Raw genomic sequence first — 19,972 nt, 5'->3', positions numbered from 1 at the left:
AGCCTGCCACCCTGCAGGCACTGCTTGAGGCCTGGGCCAGGGAATCCGAACACCTCTTGGCATGCTTTGATGTCGTTCTCGATATTCCTGAATTCCTGAGTTTGTCCATCCAGGAAATGACGGAACACTTGAACCTGTACACAAGGGCTCTGAGGAGCGGAGCGTCCGGAGAGTTTTCCAGATCTGTGGCGTTCTTACGTGGAAGAGCCACACACATAGTGCAAGTGATGAGCAGGTATGTGGGTCAAGACCCAGATCCCATTTTCCGAAACGGGATGAGAGTCGTGGTTCAGCAGCTGGCACAGTCTTCCTTGACGCTGGCTGCAGCCACTGATGGTAGCACAGGTCGAGACAGCGCTCAGGACGCGGGTGCCTTTGTAACTATGGCAAAACATCTCATCTATTCAGCTCAGCAAGTCCGTGAGGGGCTGGATGGGACCAACCACCCAGACATCCTCAGCCCGCTTCGATTCCAAGTCCAAAGGTTTGATATTGCAACGCGATGGCCTTATTTCATTCTCCCCAGCCTCCAGCATCCCACAGCTCCCGCAATGAAATACCAGCAGCAGGTACCTGGGTTAGAGGACAGTGGCACAAACAACTCTTTCCTACCAGTAGAACAACTTTCCTACACACTGGTCCCTGGCCCCTGCAAACAGGGGTGGGGCTCCCCATTCCTTGCTGTCAACGAAGTCATCACTGCTATGGAGAACCAGGATCACCGGGGAGTGACCTCACCACGCGCCAGCTTGCCAGAGCGGCAGTCATCTGTGAATACAGCCCAAGAAATCCAGGCTGAGGAAGAACCCCTGGGGCCAGAAAGGACAACAGCAAAACCACATGAATTTTCAACAGTGGTACCTTTGATTACTGACCTAGCCACGGAGGAAGTCCATAGCACAAATACTAGAAGTAGCAGGCTTCTGGGAGTGGCTTTTCAGCAATCTGGGTGGACCAGGGAAGCCAGGCAGGCTCTGGTAGCCAGGGCTGGTGACTGGTACCGTCTGTGTCAACAACTATTTTTCCATAGCCTAACGGCTGAATTACCAGGAAGCACGGCAGCGTTTATGGAGCTTCAGCAGAATTTGGCCTCAATGGTTCAACTAGCAGGCAAAAGTGGCCCGGTGAAGAGCCCTGACCCAATGGAGCACCCGGGAGTGCTTTTAGAGCTGCAAAGCAGATTGGAAAAAACAGAGACCCATGCTCAACAGTTGTTGGACCAAGTTCTGTCCTCTGATGGTCTCCAAGCCTCCACGCTGAGGGAAGAGGACATTGGCAGTGGGTGCCTTCTATGGGCAGCATCTGTCCAGGACCTGATGCAGTGCATGGAGAGACTCAGCAGGAGACCAGGCCTGTTTCTACTGCCCCTGCAGCAAGCCGTGAAGAACCAGAAAGGGTTGCAGGAAGGGTTGGATCAGGCAGCAGATGTTTCTCAAAGGTTACAGGAGGCTGCTGAGCTGTCTAGCGTTCTGTGTGGGGATGAGCAGGTGAAGGGTGAGGTCTCCTTTCTGCGTGGGGAAGTTCATGTACTCACAGATGCATTGCTGGAGGTGGTACCCATCTTGGTCTCCTCCCCCAAGCCATGTCCCAGTCTCTCCACACGCTTTGAGCTTCTCTGCTTGGAACTCAGCCTTCGAGCCAAGGCCCTGACGGACTACCTGAGTAGCATCAATGCTGTCTATGAGCATATGTTCCAAGATGCTGTCGGCAAGAGCTCCCAGACGAGGATGCTGTCTGTCATCCAAGCTGTGCAGGGAATCATAGCAGGAGGTCAAGAGTCTGGATCCTTCCAGGAAGACCTTCTTGTGTCTCTAGAGAGCATGCTCATGCTCACTAAGGAGGTAGCCAAGAGGGTCCCTGTGCTCCAAGAACACCCAGAGAAACTGGGGTTGCATTTGCTGGACCAGCTTCGATGGGAATGGGCAGCCAGGGCTCACCATGCAGTGACTCAGCTCCAGGCCTTGGAAGGTTGTCACACTGAGGCCTGGAGACTCCTGGTCCAATGCCTGAAACCCAGGGAGGAGCCAGCCAAGGGCCTAGAAGAGGATCCGGTCCAGCTCCAGCCATACTGTAAAGAGGGTGCTCCAGGAACCACTGAAGGGGGCAGTGGGAATTCTCAGGATGCTGTTCCCAAAGGCACCCCAGAAAGTTCAATGGAGACCTGTGCAGATGAGCTCGCCACCACCAGGACCCTCACAGCAGACGTGAGCATGGTAGGCTATTTGGTATCTTTCATCTACCTCCACCTGGGCTTGTTTTCTAGTAACCAAAGACCCTAGCACATCCCAGAAACTTGACGCCAGACCACATGTATAATTCACACAGGCCAGGCAGCATGAGCAGCCTCTAAAAACCTAGGCTTGGGGTTCAGATATCCTAACCGGCAGCTACCTCTGCCATGCCTTTACCAAAATCACAGAGCAGTCTCAGCACCGTTTAGACTCCAGCATTCTAGTCTCATAGAGGGCTAATGAGTGAGTCCCTGAAAAAAATAATTTCCCTAGAAATGTGTTCTAGAACTAGTGCCTATGCTTTTCATTGGCTTTTGTGGAGTTTTTCCTTACCACTTTAACTGAACTTTTCTGACTGGCCGTACAGGCTGCTTCACCCACCTTGATGTCACCTCCCTACTCCAAAGTGACAAAAATACAACTAGAATCATTGTAGTAGGGGGTAAAGTGGTTTATTAGAAAGATGGTAGCTAGCTCTGTTGAATACCTCTCCTACATAATCTGCTTCCTTCTAGGACAAGACAGAACTCTTAGGCATTAAGGGTCTGAAAGATTTTATGTATTTCCACTGACCATAACCAAAGTCAGTGGGAAACAGCAGAGCTTAGCAGGACTCTAGTAGTTTCTAAGTAGCTACACTTCATCCAGTGTTTTCCACTCTAGAGATGGTGGGACCTGGAGAGCAGAGCCTAAAAATGAGGTGTAATAGAGTCTCACACCACAGCCAACTTTATTCAGAGCACCAGACAATTTATACTCTGAGGGTTAAGAAAGGTCACGTGAGTAAAGTTCTCATGAGTTCAAGCTGTATGCAATCGTCAGGACAAGCTGCACATGGCAAAAACATGTTTTTCCACAGAAATGTATAACCAACAACAGCCAGTTGTAACGCGAGGTCTGAAGTAGCTCACTCCTGTCTGCTACACCCAGGAGAAGCACGACAGGACATTCCAAAAACAAGTCTGTGTTTTTGAAGAAACTGAGGTCAGAAGACTCTTGTCTTGTCTTGGAGTTTTCTCACGAGCACTCAGAATTCCCCTTGCAGGACTCCATTCTTGGGTCACGTTCTGACAATCCAGGACTTGATAGTTCAGTTGCCTCCTCGATCGCCATGATGACCTTGTGGATGGCTGAGCAGAATCTCCCAAACCTCCAGAGGGCTTTTCTCAAGATAAAACTGACCACACCACACCACGATTTTACCCCTGCCCTGATTAGCCTGACTTCTTTTTTCTCATCAAAAGGTCACCTGCACAATTCTGGACCCTGTGACCAAGGTAACATGGAGAATAACAGACACCATGCCCCTGTGCTCTAGGCTCGCCTGCTCATCTCTCAGTCTTATAAATCCAGATAGCTTGCAGGCTCCCCCTCCTTTCTGGTTCTCCATAGTCGTTAGCATGCCAGCCTCTCACTGACTTACCTTCTGTTTCTGTCAGCGCACCAGAAGCATCTCCCAGAGCTGCAAGGCAGGGTGGCAGGGCAGGGGGATGCTGGCCACCCAGGTCAGAAGGCTCTGATAACAAGACAACTACACACTCTTTAAGTCCCGCCCTCACTCTTGTCCCTGAAAGGACACCCTCGGGAGGTGCTTTACTCCAGTTCTGGAGGCTCTAACATACAATCCTAGGTCCACACTGAGAAGCTTGAAGTCATTCTAGATTTGGATGCTTAAAGTGTCTGGTAGGTTTTAAAAAGGTCATTTCCTAAGTTTCCTTGCCACACTAGTTGGGGTTTCTATTGCTGTGATAAAACATCAATGACCAAGTCAACTTAAAAAAAAAAACAAAGCCGGGTGGTGGCGGCACACGCTTTTAATCCCAGCACTCGGGAGGCAGAGCCAGGCGGATCTCTGTGAGTTCGAGGCCAGCCTAGGCTACCAAGTGAGTTCCAGGAAAGGCACAAAGCTACACAGAGAAACCCTGTCTCGAAAAACCAAATAAATAAATAAATAAATAAATAAATAAATAACAAGTGTTTGCTGGGTGGGGGGCTCACACCTTTAATCCCAGTACTCGGGAGGCAGAGCCAGGTGAATCTCTGTGAGTTCAAGGCCAGCCAGAGCGAGATCCAGGACAGGCACCAAAACTGCACTAAAAAACCCTGTCTCAAAACAAAAAGCAAGTGTTTATTTGGCCGGTTGGCTTCAGAGGGTTAAGGTCCGTGAGGGCAGAGTGAAGACATGGAGGCAGGAAGCTCAGGGAGTTAGTTCACATCTTCATCTACAGTAGGAGGCAGAGAGAGCACTGGGAATGCTGGGAAACTTTTGAAACCTCAAAAGTCACACATAGTGACACACCTCCTCCAAGGCCACGCCTCCTCACCCTTCCCCAAAAGTTCCACTAACTGGGGACCAAATAGTCCAACACATGTAGCTTTGGTGCCTGTCTTGGATCTTGCTCTGTAGACCAGGCTGGCCTTGAACTCACAGAAATCTGCCTGGCTCTGCCTTTCCGAGTGCTGGGATTAAAGGCGTGCGCCACCACCGCCCACTGGTCAGTGAGTTCTTAATACCTTCTTTTCACTTACTCCTGCCTTCCCAACTTGCAACAGGCTGGCCGGTGGTCCTCTCTAGAAAAGATCTCTGCCCTCCACTCCCAGCACATAGGGACATTCTGATCTAAAGTCAGGCCGTTGACAAAGCAGATGACATCATCCATTTTCAGAAGGCGAGGATGCCTTAATTGAAAAAGTCAAGACAAAAACACCAGCAAAGACAGGTGATTAATGAGTACTAGCTTAGTCTCCTAGTCCACGCCACAGGGCTACTACAGAGTACCACAGATGAAGTGATTTGCAAAGGGAAGAAATTTAACTGGCTCACAGTTCTGGAGGTTGGGGCATATCTGGTGAAGTGAGATAACCAAGGATATCCTCAATTCTTTGTTATTGGGGTCACTTCCAAGTGCATGACATTTTTGTCTGATTTTGGAGTCAGAAAGAACGTAGGAGAGGCTCCACTAAAGATCCACTAGAAAAACACAGCAACTTCATTAACTGACTTTTCAGATGTCGGGCGGGGCTGCTGTTTCCTTAGGGGGAAGCAAAGATCAAGTTACAAGAAAAAAAAAAACACAATTGTTCACAGCAAAACTGTAAAGGCCTTTGGTATAGAATGATGTGAGTGTGTTCAAATTTGGTATAGAAGGGTGGGTGTGAGTATGTTCAGGTTGAAACATTCAAGGATTCCTGAATTTCCTTTTTTTTTTTTAAATGAACTATCTTTTATTTTTCTCCAAAGCATTTAGAACTGCTGTATGGCATAGGGATATTGTATGCTCATCATAAGGGGTTTGTACATTCCTGTCAGCAAAACATCCTCACTAAGTATTTGATCTTGGCAGATCACAAAACCTCTGAGTTTACCTTGTTGTTTTAAATCTCTTGCCTCTTCTCTCAACCAGCTTTTCCACTGTAACTGCTGGCTATATTCTAGAACAGCTGAAATTAACTGATGCCAGTCATCTGGAATGGTTCTATGTGAGGTAGACCACGAATTTAACGTTTGTCTTATGTATGTGGAGTGTATCCCATATGTTACTACTGTTTCCTTTATACTTTTAAAGTCTCTTGTTGAAATTGGTTGTAATGTATATGTATTATATGGCTAGGAGTGTGTGTCATCTGTTGGCTTCTCATGGATGATAACAGGATAAGCCAGTGTATGAGAACCATTTGGAGATGTTACAACCTCTATGGTCTTGCCCTCCTGTTTATTAGGTCCCTTGTTTACTGAGAGTTTCTTCTAGGGCTTGCAAACAAGCACCTAGGGTCTGTTCTAGGGAGTGAACCTCCTCTCTTGCAAGGGACTCCAGATTTCTCATGGAATCATAGAAGTTTTTACGTTCCTCAGAAACACATGATTCCATGGACCTTATCTTATCAATTAATGATAATCTTTCTTCCTTATATAGTGTCTGAGTAGCCATAACTTCACTCTGGAGAGTTAGTGTTCTATCCATTAAATATTCATATTTATTATCAATAAAATCAATTTTGGGTACAAGCCTGTTTTGTAAATCCTGATTAGCAGATTCCAGAGAGAGAATCTTTTTCTGTAAGCCTTCATTGTTATCTTTTAAAGCCTGTACCAGTCCCAATAATGACTCATCTTTGTGTTTATTATTAAACCAGTGTTTGAATACTGTGTGAATTATTACAATGAATGCCAAAATGGTACAGGCCAGATATGCCTTAGGGAGGTTGTATATTTTCAGGAAAATGTCATTTATCATACAGGCAAAAAGGTTTTTAAATTTTTGTGAGGTAATGTTGTTGGCTATATTACAAGAATTACTCAAAATTTGTTAGTCAGTTTTAAGGTGTAAAATTATCAAGTACTTTTACTTGAAATAAGACGCTTGTTTGCCTAGCTTACCTTTCTGCGGTTTGGGGGTGTAGTAGCACTTTTCAGCCAGCAGGAGGCGTTGACATAGCCCAAAGCAGGTCCTGTTGAATGCCTTGGCTGGCGGCAGAGTGAGCACAGGCAGTAAGTAGGCAGTTCTTCCGGTGACTCCCTGGAGCTTCAGGGCATGGAGAGTTCCAGGCCGCTCTAAGCCCCTCTCTTCCTCTGCAGACAGGAGGTCTGCCAGCAGGCCCGGCTCCAAGCCCTCTCTGTGCCTCTGTAGGGTACCGCTGGGACAGTGCCGTGTCAATTTTAACTTTTTAACTAGGTGAAACTGTGGAAGCCTCGGGCTAGGGTGGGGAGCGGGCACTCAGGGAGGAGGGGGAACGCCCACTCACAGTGGTTTGGCTGGTCTGGGGGCTAAACCTGCGGAGGAACTGAGACCGGATTAACTACTTTTCAGGAATGGAACCGTGTAGTTTTTTCCTGGTTTTACAGAGCTCTGCAGGTGGTAACCTGCAGCTTCAGGTGCCCGCCAGCCAGGAAGGAAGCTGAGGGTGGGAGCCACCCAGGCCTTTGGAATTTGCCCCATGTTGGGTGCCAGATATTGGTGAAATTATTAAGGCCACTCCACGTAGTTAAAAGGGAGGTTTGTTTTGTGGGGGTAACTTACAAGTGAAGGGATAGGTAACAAGGTCTGGGAGAGGTATAGCGCAGTCCGGTGGTGTTCTCTGGAGAACTCTGCTCGGTCTACCTCTAGTGTCCAGCATCCAGGAACCAAGAGAGCTGGTGCTTCAGGTCCTTCCTTGGCTCCACCTAGTAGGCGTGACAGTTACCGAAGCCTCAATGGGGGTTGAAACTTCCAGATCAAAGCTGGAATGGCTACCTACTACAGCCTTTGGTATAGAAGGATGATGTGAGCGTGTTCAAATTTGGTATAGAAGGATGTGTGTAAATGTGTTCAGGTTGAAACATTCAAGGATTCCTGAATTTCCTTAAATGAACTATCTTTTATTTATTCTTTGACAATTTTACACATGTAAATAATGTATCATACCCATTCCCAAACATTACCTCTTACTTGCCCTCCAGGTCCCGGTCCCTCTCCCACTTCATGCCTCCTCCCTGCCCCACCCCCTTATTGAGACAAGGTCTTACTGTGTAATCCTGCCCAGACTGGAACTCTCTGTAGCCCAGGTTGGCTTTGAACTCAGCTTGTCTCAGCTCCCAAGTGCTGGGATTGAAGGTGTACACCACCATGTCCAGATTCCTGTTTTTATTTTATGTGTATGAGGGATTTGTCTATCTGTACTTCTGTGCACCACATACATGCCGCACCCTAGGGCCAGAAAAGCGCATCAGATCCCCTGGAACTGAAATTACAGATGGTCGTAAACTACCAAATGGGTGCTAGGGTTTGAACCTGGGTCCTCTGGAAGAATAACCAGTGAAGTTTAACTGCTGAGCCGTCTCTCCAACCCCTGCTAACAAAAAACAAAAACCAGGGGGTGGAGAGATGGCTCAGCAGTTAAGAGCACTAGTTGCCCTTCCAGAGGACCTGGGTTCAACTTTCAGTACCGACATAGCAGCCCCCAACTGTCTGTAACTTCAGTTCCAGGGCATCTGACACACTCAACGCAGATTATATACAGGCATATTAAACAAAAAAAATTAAAGAAAAACAAACAAGCCAAAAACCAGAAACCAAGCAAACACACAAAACTGAGTCCAATCATGCTGCCTGCTGAAATGTTAACAGTTCGTGTTGGCTTGAGTTTGTCCCGATAACCATAGCTACAGTGAGTCTGTGAGTGCAATGGCCCTGTCCAGAAGACAGCATTGTCTAGATTCCCACCCTTCAGCGCTCGTATTCTTTCTGCCGCCTCTTCCTAATGTTCCCTAGGCCTTGGTGGAGTCTTAGTACCAATGTCTGAACACCCAGGTGTCACTTACTCTCAGCACCTTGACCAGATGGGAGTCTCTGCTGTAACTGCAGGGGCGGCTTCCCTGGCCAAGGTTGAGGGGGGCACAGATTCATTTCTCCCCGGGCTGTCAGCAACCTAACACTTTATCTAAGTCCCCTTCAAGAGGCTGCATGTTCTTTCTTCTCCCTTGTAAAGCCTGAGCACTCACAGAAAGGAAATGCACTCGTTTGCCCAGATTGAGATTCGAGGATGCCACGTTTCAGTCTCTGCAAATTCCGGATAAACGGAGCACAAACTCATAGGGAATCATGTCTCTCCTTGCTGTTTCCCTACATTTGGAAGATTGCCAAGGGCTCCGAGGACTCAGAAAATGCACCTTATTCCCTTGTGCCTTCTTTTAAAATGGTTTAAAGGCAGTTAAGGGGATGATGGGAAGGCTCAGTGGATAGAGCACTTACTGCATGTGGTAGTGTGAAAGAAAATGGCCCCCAGAGGGAGTGGCACTATTATGAGGTGTGGCTTTGTTGGAGGAAGTGTGTCACTGTGGAGGTGAGTTTTGAGGTCTCCTACATGCTCAAGCCACATCCAATGTCTCAGACCATTTCCTGTGGCCTGCACAAGATGTAGAACTCTCAGCTACCTCTCCAGCGCCATATCTGCCAGCACGCCGCCATACCCCGGCTGCCATGCTCCCCACCATCATGATAATGGACTAGACCTCTGAAACCGTGAGCCACCCCGTTAAATGTTGTCCTTTCTAAGAGCTGCTGTGGTCTTCACAGAAATCGAAACTCTAAGACACTGCAGAAGCATGAGGATTTAAACTCTATTCCCAGCCCAGGGGAGGCAGACATGGGCAAATCCTTGGTCAGCTAGCGTAGCCTGACCAGGAGGCTGCAGCCCAATGGTAGATTCCGTCTCAAAGACCAAAGCACACAGCTCAGAACACTTGTATGTATAACACACACACACACACACACACACACACACACACGCACGCACGCACGCACGCAGGCAATTAACATCCTCACTGCAGTTGAGAGGCCCGAATGTCAGGAACTCTTGTTCTAAACCTCTAACCGGATGTCTCCTATTTCAGCGCCGGAGTGGCAGCCCCTCTCTGCCTCCTGCTCAGATGGACCAGACTGTTCCGACCATGGCAGTGCACACAGTGAGAACAGAATCACCCAGCTCACACAAGAGATGGCCAAGGAGGTGCTCCTGATGGCTCAGAGCTTGAGGAAGAGAGGGCCAGGCCTGGTACTTGGTCTTCAGAGGGTCGTGGTGGCGGGTGATTGGGCACCATCACATGGGAAAGTAGTGCCTTGGCCTCCCTAGACAGTGCCGGAAGGAAAGTCTCCCTGAAGGTCCAGTCAGTGCCCCATCTCTGTAAAACTCACTTCCCCCTGCTCCTCTTGCTGGCATGGCTACTGTGGTTTTTATCAGTTATATCAGGGAAGATCATTTTGCCGAATCTGCACTATAGTAAAATTAGCAAAAGTCAAGGAGTTATTCATTCCCCAGAACAATGAGTCAAGAGTGTCATTTATACCTTTTGAATTGTACTTTAAATTTCAGTATTCCTCTATGTGTGTGCATAACCCATGGAGGGTGTGGGGTGGCATGCATGTGGCGGTCAGAGGACATCTTTGTGGCATCTGTTCCTTCTTTTTTTGTGGGTTTCAAGCTCAGATTGTAAAGCTTGGGTAGCAAGTACCTTTTCCTCCCAGCCACCTCAGCAGCCCGTTATTTATATCTTTTAACGTTGATTTTCGGGACACGTCTCCATCCCCATCAGACCTTTTTCAGGACCCTTCTACCTCAGTCTCTCGAGTGCTGGGATTACAGGTCCATGTGTTAACACACCTTGCTGCTTTATAAATACGCCCCAACAGAGTTCATGGAAAGAGCTGAGACCTCTCCAAAGCTAGCCTATTGTGGCTGGCACAGTCCGGGGGAAGAAAGCCTCTTTTCCACTAGTTTCTAGAGGCTGGCTTCCACAGTGAGCCTGTCCCACTCCCTGTATCCCTCTCCTTGGTTAAACTGAGGCAGATGTTGTTTGCTATCAACACACCAACATGGAAAATCAAGAAATCCACTTACTTTGTGTATGGACCAAAAGGAAGACACAAAATGGCAGGTGAAAAAAAAAAAACTTCCAGTGTGGGCCTACTGGGTACAGATGACTCCAGAATCCAAGACTGAGCCACAAGGGACCTGACTTTCCTATCCTGGGCAGGGCAGAGGGTTCAGGGGAACAGGGAAGGGCAGCCCCTGGCAATGTAACTACAAGGTCAAACCCAGAGCCTTCATCATACCAGACTCAAACCTTTCATTGTTGGGTCCTTCTTCCCAGCTCCCCCTCCCCCAGCCCGTCAATATCTGGTTGAACTAGTGACCCCCAAGGTCACCAAAACAGGTCTGGCTTCTCAGAATGTATTTCAACTTGACTATAGGACTCAGGTGTCTGCAGTGGTGTGTGACTAAGGACCTAGGAATGTGCACTCTCTTGTGTTTCTGGAGAGAAGTACATTTTTTTTTTTTTTTTTTTTTTTTTTTTTTTTTGAGACAGGGTTTTGGTGCCTGTCCTGGATCTTGCTCTGTAGACCAGGCTGGCCTCGAACTCACAGAGATCCACCTGGGTCTGCTGGGATTAAAGGTGTGCGCAACCACTGCCCAGCTGAGATGTACATTTGAAAGGAAAATCCAAGGACCATTTTAAGAGTGGGGCTTGTTTCTGGTAGGAAGTGGTATGCAGGATTCACCTCTGAGTTCCCCAATCTCACATCCCGATCATAATGCCAATCATTAAAAAAAAAAAAAAAAAAAGGAACTGAAGTATTCTGCTCTTGAATGAAACAGGGAAAAAAATCTAGTTAAGACTGGGGTTATTTGGCAGAGCTTATTTGGTTGAGCACTAACGTAGTATGCACAAGGCCCTGCATTTGACCCCAAGCACCACATAAGCCAAGCACATGGTACGTGCTTATAATCCCAGCACTCTCCAGCTGGAGCAGGACAGTCAGGAGTCCAAAGCTATCCTCAGCTATAGAGTGAGTTTGAGGTCAGCCTGGAATACGTGCGCCTAGGAAGCTGCGTTTTCTTGCCTTCTGAAGCCCCCACACAAGAAAGGAGATTGTTCCTTGTTCAGTCAGGGTCTTTCTAACCCAAGAGAAAGCCCTTAGAGTTGGCTCAGGAGATGGTGGTTTAATCTCATATATACTCATTTGTAGCTGGAGTTTTCCTGCCTTGCCCACAGTCAGGACAAATCTTTGTCACCTGCCAGTCCCCCAGCCGCTCAGACCCAACCAAGTAAACACAGAGGCTTATATTGCATACAAACTGTATGGCCGTGGCAGGCTTCTTGCTAACTGTTGTTATATCTTAAATTAATCCATTTCCATAAATCTATACCTTGCCACGTGGCTCGTGGCTTACCGGCATCTTCACATGCAGCTTGTTATGGCGGCGGCTGGCAGCATCTCCTCCCACTTTCCTGTTTTCTCAATTCTCTCTCTCCTTAGTCCCGCCTATACTTCCTGCCTAGTCACTGGCCAATCAGTGTTTTATTTATTGACCAATCAGAGTAATTTGACATACAGACCATCCCACAGCACTCATTTCCAGGGGCAGAAGTAAGCTGAGCCAAGAAAGCTGGGGCAAGCATTGTAATTTGTCCCTGATGTCTCAGGGACACCTATGAAGACAGTGCCTACTTCTAACATTTCCATCTCTGATACAGACCAAAGATCAGCTCATTGCCTCAGCCAGAAAAATCTCAGCTTCCGGGAAAAACATCACCAGACTCATCGGCATCATTGCTAAGAACTGCATAGATCAGAGATGTTCCCACGAGCTTCTGTGTATGGTGGAGCAGATTCAAACCATGTGCAGCCAGCTCAGCATCATCTCCAGGTAGGAAGCAGCTTGGGGGAGAATGGCTAAGTTTCTCTGAGACCCGGGAGGGATGGAAGGTGAGTTATTTGTATATGTTTAATGATTTACCCTCCTAGAGTTTACACTGGTCTCTTTCCCATTCAGAACACAGGCCCTTACTCCATGGTATTGTTGTACTCACCACACTTCAGGGGTAGTTAGTCTCTGACACAAGCGCCTGACACCCTTCCTTTGTAACCACTTGGACATTTTGACAATTAGCCTCTGTTTTCATATTAATCATCTCTAATGAAAAAGCCAACTATCTTTTCAAACATGGTGCACAGTGATGTGCTGGACAGGGAAAGACTGGTACATCCGATGGCGGTTCCATGGATTAATCATGTAATGACAGCACAGCCATCTTAGTTTGTAAAAGTACACTCTGTGATACTCACACCAAGAGCAAATCACCAATGACATAATTCTCAGATGGATGCCTGTCACTGAATCCCGACTGTCCATCAATAGCAAGTGATTGGGCTGGGCATGGGGGTACATGCCTGTAATCTCAGCCTGTAATCTACTTGGAAGGTACAGGAGGACCAGGAGTTCAAGGCCCGCCTTGGCTCCATAGTGAGTTCAAGCCTAGTTCAGTCTACTCAAGACCCTGTCTCAACAAACAAACAAAGATAGTGAGTGAAAACAGAAAAACTACCAGCAGGAAGCATGTGGAAAGGTTAACTCATTTTTAAACTCAGAGTGGCAGTGTACTCCTATAATCCTAGCATTCAGGAGGCAAAGGCAGAACTTCAGGGCCAACCTTGGCTACATAGTGAGTTTGGGGTCAGCTTGGGCTACATGAGACTCTGTCTCACAACACCACCCCCAAAAAAGATCAAGTCATTTCATATGCCTCAATTCTGGGGCTGCGTCAGTTTCATCCATCGCCTCCCTATAACAGCTTTCCTCTTGATGTAAATTTCACAACATCGTGATAGAATTATAAAAGTTTTATTTTGACTCGAGTCTGTCAGAACCCGCAGCCACACACTGACTAATAAACTCGCAGTAGTAACAGTCTTCTATATGGAAAGGCTTGGCTGTTAAGACTACTGTCAATTGTGAGTGAAAGGTCTCAGGTACAGTAGAGGACACCAAACAGACATGGACAGACAGACAGACAGACAATAGCATGGTGGGGGCTCCGAGGAATGTTCAGGTTCTGGCACCAGAGACAGACAGCATGGCAGGGTTTCTGAAGAGAGGAATCGGAGTTCACGTGGCCGGAAGTGGGAGTCTCTTCTTCCACCTTTCTGAAGGGGAGGGAGATTTCACAGCATAAGCCTGCAGCCAGGCTGATTCTCAGGCAGAGGCCGGGAAGGGAGTTCAGAGCAGGATGTGTGGTGCCAATACCCACTTTGATGTAAACTCATGTCTTCAGTGAGTGATCCAGATCCCAGCACCAGGAGGGGATTAGCAAGAGACTCATGCAGCAGCTAGACTCTTACATTACATTCTCATGGTGAGAAATAAAAATAACATTGCTAAACGAGTGTTTTCACATTTACTGATTTATTCATTTATTTAGTGTATGCACATGCACGTCCATGCCAGAGAACACATGTGGAAGTCACAGAACAAATTGTAGGACGGCTCAGTGGTTAAGAGCATTGGCTGTTCTTCCAGAGGACCGAGGTTTGATTCCCAGCACCCATATGGCAGCTCACAACTGTAACTCCAGTTCCTGGTGATCTGCACCTTCTTCTGACCTTCATGGACACCGGGCACACACGGTGGATGCAGGCAAAACACTCATACATATAAAAATAAATTTTTAAAAATTAATAATAAAACTTGGCAACTGTTCTCCAGGAAATACCTTTTCAGATGCATGACCATCTCAAGCTTAGCTGCCAATATTTTTTCTATTTAATATACAGACATAAAAATGACCACCACAAACAAATAAGTTTTATAATCAAAGTGAGACCCCCTAGATACAAGAGGGTTAGAGCCAAGCAGGGATGGCTACATGAAAAAAACTTCCCTGTGGTTCTCCTGGGAACGAACGGGCCAGGCCAAAGGGGGAGGCCGAGCATGTGCAGGAGCAATTATTTTGAATTTGGAAGGCGTGTTTGCAGGTAAGTCATTTGCCCTTTCTGGGAACTGGTGAGCCTTAGAAGAGGCAATCCCTCCAGCCTTAGCCGTGTCCTGCGCACAGTTCTGTACAGAATTTGTTCTCTTTCATGATTTGATGGCAGTTGGCATCTGTCCTGTGACCTCTCTTCAGCTGTTTCCACTAACAACATATTCTTTTTTGTTTTCATTATAGTGCTATAGGATTCACATTTCCTCAGCATTAAAATAACGTTTGCATTTAAAGATGCAAAATTAAGCCCTTAGAATAGTCTTCCCCTTGGGACTGTGGACACAAATCAGTTGGTAAGGTGCTTGCATGAGGCAGACCTGAGTTTAATTCCCACCTAAGAGCTGGGTGTGGTGGCACATAGGTCTGATCCCAGGGCTGAGGAGGTGAAGACGGGCTTCTCCAGGACTTGCTGCTATAGTCAATCTCGTAAGCTCCAGGCTCAGTGAGAGGCACTGTCTTAAAAGGGGGGGGGGATGCTATAAATGCTGGTACTTATTGGTAACTGCCTCCTAACCTGGGATAAAGACTCCTTTCTTTTCCAACACCCCCAGTGTAAAGGCCTCCCTAGCAAGAAGCAAGTCCTCTGAAGAGCTCCTTGTGGAAAATGCACAGAGGCTCCTCCAGGCTGTCTCCAAGACTGTGAGGGCTGCGGAAGCTGCCTGTCTTCGGGTAAGTGCCACATGGACCTGGTAAATGGCAGGCAGTCACAAGGATATCTTCTCTTAGCTACTCAACTCTGTTCCTTCCATTAAACCAGTGACCTCACTTCTGTGTGTCTTTATTTGCATGATTTCCATTAGCCTGGCTCTAATTTTATCGTTTCTTTAGCCATAACCAATCTGCAGATGAGACAACCATAATGTTCTGCACACTTTTTGCTATGTTTTCTTCTGTTTCCAGAATTTCCCTTTGTTTGTTTAGTTAGCTGAATAAAATTTTGGTTTTTTTTTTTTTGAGACAGGGTTTCTCTGTGTAGTTTTTGTGCCTGTCTTGGATCTCGCTCTATAGACCAGGCTGGCCTCGAACTCACAGAGATCTGCCTGGCTCTGCCTTCCAGTGCTGGGATTAAAGGTGTGCGCCACCACCGCCCGGCCAAGTTTTGGTTTTTGAGATGAGAGCATAGATAGCCCATGCCGGCTTCAAACCCAGCATTTTGCTCAGTCTGACCTTTAACTCAGAATCCTTTTGACTCAACCTCCTGAGTGCCCAGGTTATAAATGTACACTACCACACCTAGATCTATTTCTTCTCTTTTGTAGGATTTATTATTTACCTGTACATCTTGGTCCACATTTCAATTATAGTTGTGAAGATATTAATCGTAGGCATATTTGCTTTCTTCTCTGATAACATGGCTCAGATCTGACTCTAGCTGATTTGGGAGATTTGGTTTTGCCTTGTTTATTAACGATGGGTTGGGGGTGTTTTGTTTGCATATCTCATAACTTTCCATTGGAAACTTGACATTATATGTAGATTTGTCTTGTAGGCACCTGGTGTGGGAGGTGAGGCAGATTGCCAGGCATTGACCTGAGTCAGGGGTTTATCGCTGTGGTCACTGTGAGGGTGTCAGACTTGCTGGCCTTAACTTGTGTTTGGTTTACTGTTCTTTTCTCTCTGTCTCTCTCTCTCTGTCTCTCTGTCTCTCTCTCTCTCTCTGAGACAGGGTTTCTCTGTGTAGCTTTGCATCTTTCCTGGACCTCACTCTGTAGACCAGGCTGGCCTCGAACTCACAAAGATCCGCCTGCCTCTGAGTGCTGGGATTAAAGGTGTGCGCCACCACCGCCCGGCTACTGTCCTTTTCTCAATGGCTGAAGGCTCTTATTCAATGAAAAGGACAGATATCAGCCGTGATTCATGCCTGTGTGACAGGGGTTGCTCCTTCCCCAAAGCCTGCATCTCAGAGAGGTGTTCTCAGCCCCCTGTTCCGACCCGAGCCTGTCTCAGGAGCACCAGGTGAGGTCTTAGAAAACTCTAAGTACACATGGACCTTTCTTGTGGATGGGCGCTGTATCACACTAGTCTAATTTGGACATTAGCTTTTTGTTAATTTTACTTTTCAGTCCTGGAGGTCAAAGACAGTGCCCTGAAGATACAAGGCAGATACTCTACTACTGAGCTACATCCATAGCCCTGTTAAAACTTCCCCCCAAGCCTTATAGTCAGTTACATGGCTGCCCTGTCTCCCTCCAGGCTGAGTCTTGTACAAACCAGTCCCATCCCCACCTCTCCTCAGAGATGTCTATTTTCCAATACATCCGAGGCTGGAGAACTTCAAACAGCTTTTGGGTTGGGGATTTAGCTCAGTGGTAGAGCGCTTGCCTAGCAAGCACAAGGCCCTGGGTTCGGTCCTCAGCTCTGAAAAACAAAAAACAAAAAAAAAAAAACAAAAAACAAACAAAACAAAACAAAAACTTAACTTTCTAATAGATCTGAGAAAAGCACAGTTTTGTGCATTGACTGACTTTGTCTCACTTGGGTGAAAGCAACACTTTTCTGGCTTCCCATATCTTAAACAACAGCTTTAAATGGATGCTGTTGGAATGCCTAAAGGAACAACTCCCTGGGTGTGATGCTAGGACTCTAGAGGTAGATGCAGGAGGACCGGAAAGTTCAAGATTATCTTTAGGTACACAGCAAACCGGAGGCCAGCCTGGGCTACTTGAGACCCCATCTCAAAGCAAAACAAAACCCAAAGCAAAAACAGATTAAATAAATAAATAAGAGTTTGCTTAGGGTCTTTCTGTGGGAGGCCTAGCTCTGTCCGCATCCCTTCTTCACAGGCCTGGCTGCTTCTCCTTCAGACCTGAACTTAACTCCTCTGAAGAGACCTGGCCACTGTATGGATGCCTCTTTACTCCTAATGGAGTTGTGCCCCTATAAACCCACCATCAGTTGAAAATATGGTTAAATAGGGTCATAATTGCATTTCAGGTCGGACGTGGTAACTCCACCTGTAATCCTAGCAGTCAGGAGGCAGAGGCAGGAGGACCGCAAGTTGTAGGCTAGACTGGGATACATAGTGATGAGACCTTGTTTCAAAAAGGGAAAAGAAGAGGGGGAAAAGCTAAACAAACAGAAAAATAGAAGACACATTAAAGCCGGGCAGTGGTGGCACACGCCTTTAATCCCAGCACTCGGGAGGCAGAGGCAGGCGGATCTCTGTGAGTTCGAGGCCAGCCTGGTCTACAAATCGAGTTCCAGGACAGGCTCCAAAGCTACACAGAGAAATCCTGTCTCAAAAAACAAAACAAAACAAAACAAAAAAACGAAAAAGATACATTAATAGTTTAACCTAGTTTTTAAAATGACTGATTTTTTATTTATGTGTACGAATGCTTTGCCTGCATGTCTGTCTGTACACATGTGTGCAGGGCCCTCAGAGGGCAGAAGGAGGTGTGAGATCCTGCTGGAACTGGAGCTACAGATGACTGTGAGCCAGCATGTGCGTGCTGGGAATCTAACCCAGCTCTAGAAGGGTTCTAACTTTAGAAGACCAGCCCGTGCTCTTAACTGCTGAGCCATGTCTCCAAGCCCTCACACCTAATAGTAATAGCTTAAGACATAATCCTACTTCAAAGCTGAAAGATTGTAAATTGGTAATCATAAGTCAGGGACCATCTGTAATGTAGACTAAATCAGATCCAGTTGCCCTTGTTTTAGTTCTGTGTGTGACAGAGGCAAACAGAGGAAGAATTTTAATGTTGTCTGGGTATTTTGGCCTGCATATATGTTTGTGTACATGTGTGTGCCTAGTACCTGAGGAAGCTGGAAGAGAACACTGGATCCCCTGGAACAGGAGAAGTGGCTGTGAGCTGCCATATGGGTGCTGGGAATTGGACCTGGGTCCTCAGGAAGAGCAGCCAATGTTCTTAACTGCTGAGAGAATTGGAAAAAAAAATGTCTACATTCTCAGAACATTTCACAGGGATAAATATGCACTTTGTTTTACCTTTCGTCTCCTTTCAGGGTGGGTGGTCTCTACCCCCCTTCACACAGGATATTGGATGCTGTATAATGAGAACCGTGACACCAGCAAGGCATCCCCAGCCCTCTAGAAGGAACCCCACAGAACAAGCTCCAAACTGATGACCCTGAAAACAGTGTTCCCAGTACTGAGCTTGATTGTCTTTCTGCTCCTGCAGGGTTTGAGATGGCTTTCTTCAGATCCAGAGGAGCTGGAGGTTGCCGCCTTCTGCTCACAGTGGAAGAGGAAACTCCTACAACACCGACTTCAAGAAGCCTCAAACAAAGACTGTGATGAGCTGGGCCTACGAAAAACAAGCACGGGGACCCTCCCCGCACTGGCAGCCCTGGTTCAAGAAGCATGATGAAAGCTGAGGCATATTCTCCAAGGCAGCCTGTGTGGGCCAGTCCTTTGGCAGCTTAGCATGCCTCTTGGGTTGAATCCCAGACACAGACAGGTATGTGTGGCCAGGGCTTGTGCTTTACAGAGCTTCCCTGACAGCCTTCCTGGTTAAGGACATGGGGCACTGATGGAAATTTAACAGGGGATGCTCCTGTCTCTATGTGATACAAACATAGGGATTTTAAGAAGAGCAGTGCAAACAGAAAATGAATGGCATGTCCTTTGAAGAGAATTAGGCCCTTTCCTGTCTGTTTGTCCTATCCATTCTTTCACCCTGTTCTGCTCACTCTGTTTTTTAAACTTTATTAATTCACAGATCATAGCATTCATACATCTAAAATTTATCTTTAATGGTTTTTAATGCTCACAGATTTATGTAAGCATCAACACAATTAGTTTAGAATATTTTAGTATTCCCTGAGAGAATCCCTTTAGTGGTCTTCTCCTTTTGCCCTAGCCTAGTAGCTAATCCGAGAAATGCACGGAGTCTGCTTAAAGGGCAAAGGGACTTACTAAGAAAGGAAGACTCACAAAACAGAACAGAGGAATTGTCGAAGGGTCCTGGAAAAGGTGAGGCACAGTCCACGCTGCTCTTCTGCGCCTGAGACTGTCCCAGCATCCAATTCCCAAGAGGGAGCAAAGAGAGTGTGCCTCTCAGGTCTTAAGGGTAGCCAAGAGGCCACGCCCCCCGGGGCATGTTCTTCACCATCATAGGCAGGTAGAACAGTTACCTGCTATGTCTTTAGGGCCGATATCCCTAGGGCTATGTCATAGATCAGATATCGGCTAGTGGGATTAATCCACAGAGTCTATTTAATGAGCAAAGGGATTTATTTGGGGGTTAACTCACAACCATGACAGATTTATCATAGGGTCTGGGAAAATTGAACTGTGCCCCACGCTGATCTGCCTGGTCCAAGATCTCAGCATCCAAAACGAGGTAGCCAAGAGAGAGTGCATTAATGCATCCCAGGTCTTAAGGGTCCCCAGTGGCCAGGCCAGGGGCATGTACCTCAAGGTCATAGGCAGGTGTAACAATTACCTGCTACCTCACTAGGGGCGGTGCTTAAGGGC

General features: G+C 47.0%; 1 protein-coding gene across 1 annotated transcript in view; it reads left to right on the top strand.

The window, feature by feature from the left end:
- Positions 1–18,888, top strand: part of LOC114709529 — a 45,583-nt gene extending 26,695 nt beyond the window's left edge. The window contains 6 exon segments of the mRNA XM_028893409.2: positions 1–2,213; positions 9,601–9,652; positions 9,655–9,761; positions 12,244–12,416; positions 15,081–15,198; positions 18,675–18,888. Of these exon segments, the coding sequence (XP_028749242.2) occupies positions 1–2,213; positions 9,601–9,652; positions 9,655–9,761; positions 12,244–12,416; positions 15,081–15,198; positions 18,675–18,860 (2,849 nt within the window). The 3' untranslated portion in view covers positions 18,861–18,888.
- The last annotated feature ends 1,084 nt before the right edge of the window (positions 18,889–19,972 follow it).

Source organism: Peromyscus leucopus, chromosome 4 (assembly GCF_004664715.2).
Source record: "Peromyscus leucopus breed LL Stock chromosome 4, UCI_PerLeu_2.1, whole genome shotgun sequence".
NCBI classification, from domain to species: domain Eukaryota; kingdom Metazoa; phylum Chordata; class Mammalia; order Rodentia; family Cricetidae; genus Peromyscus; species Peromyscus leucopus.
Note: the sequence above shows the minus strand (reverse complement) of the source record. Positions and strands in the feature narration are given on the sequence as shown.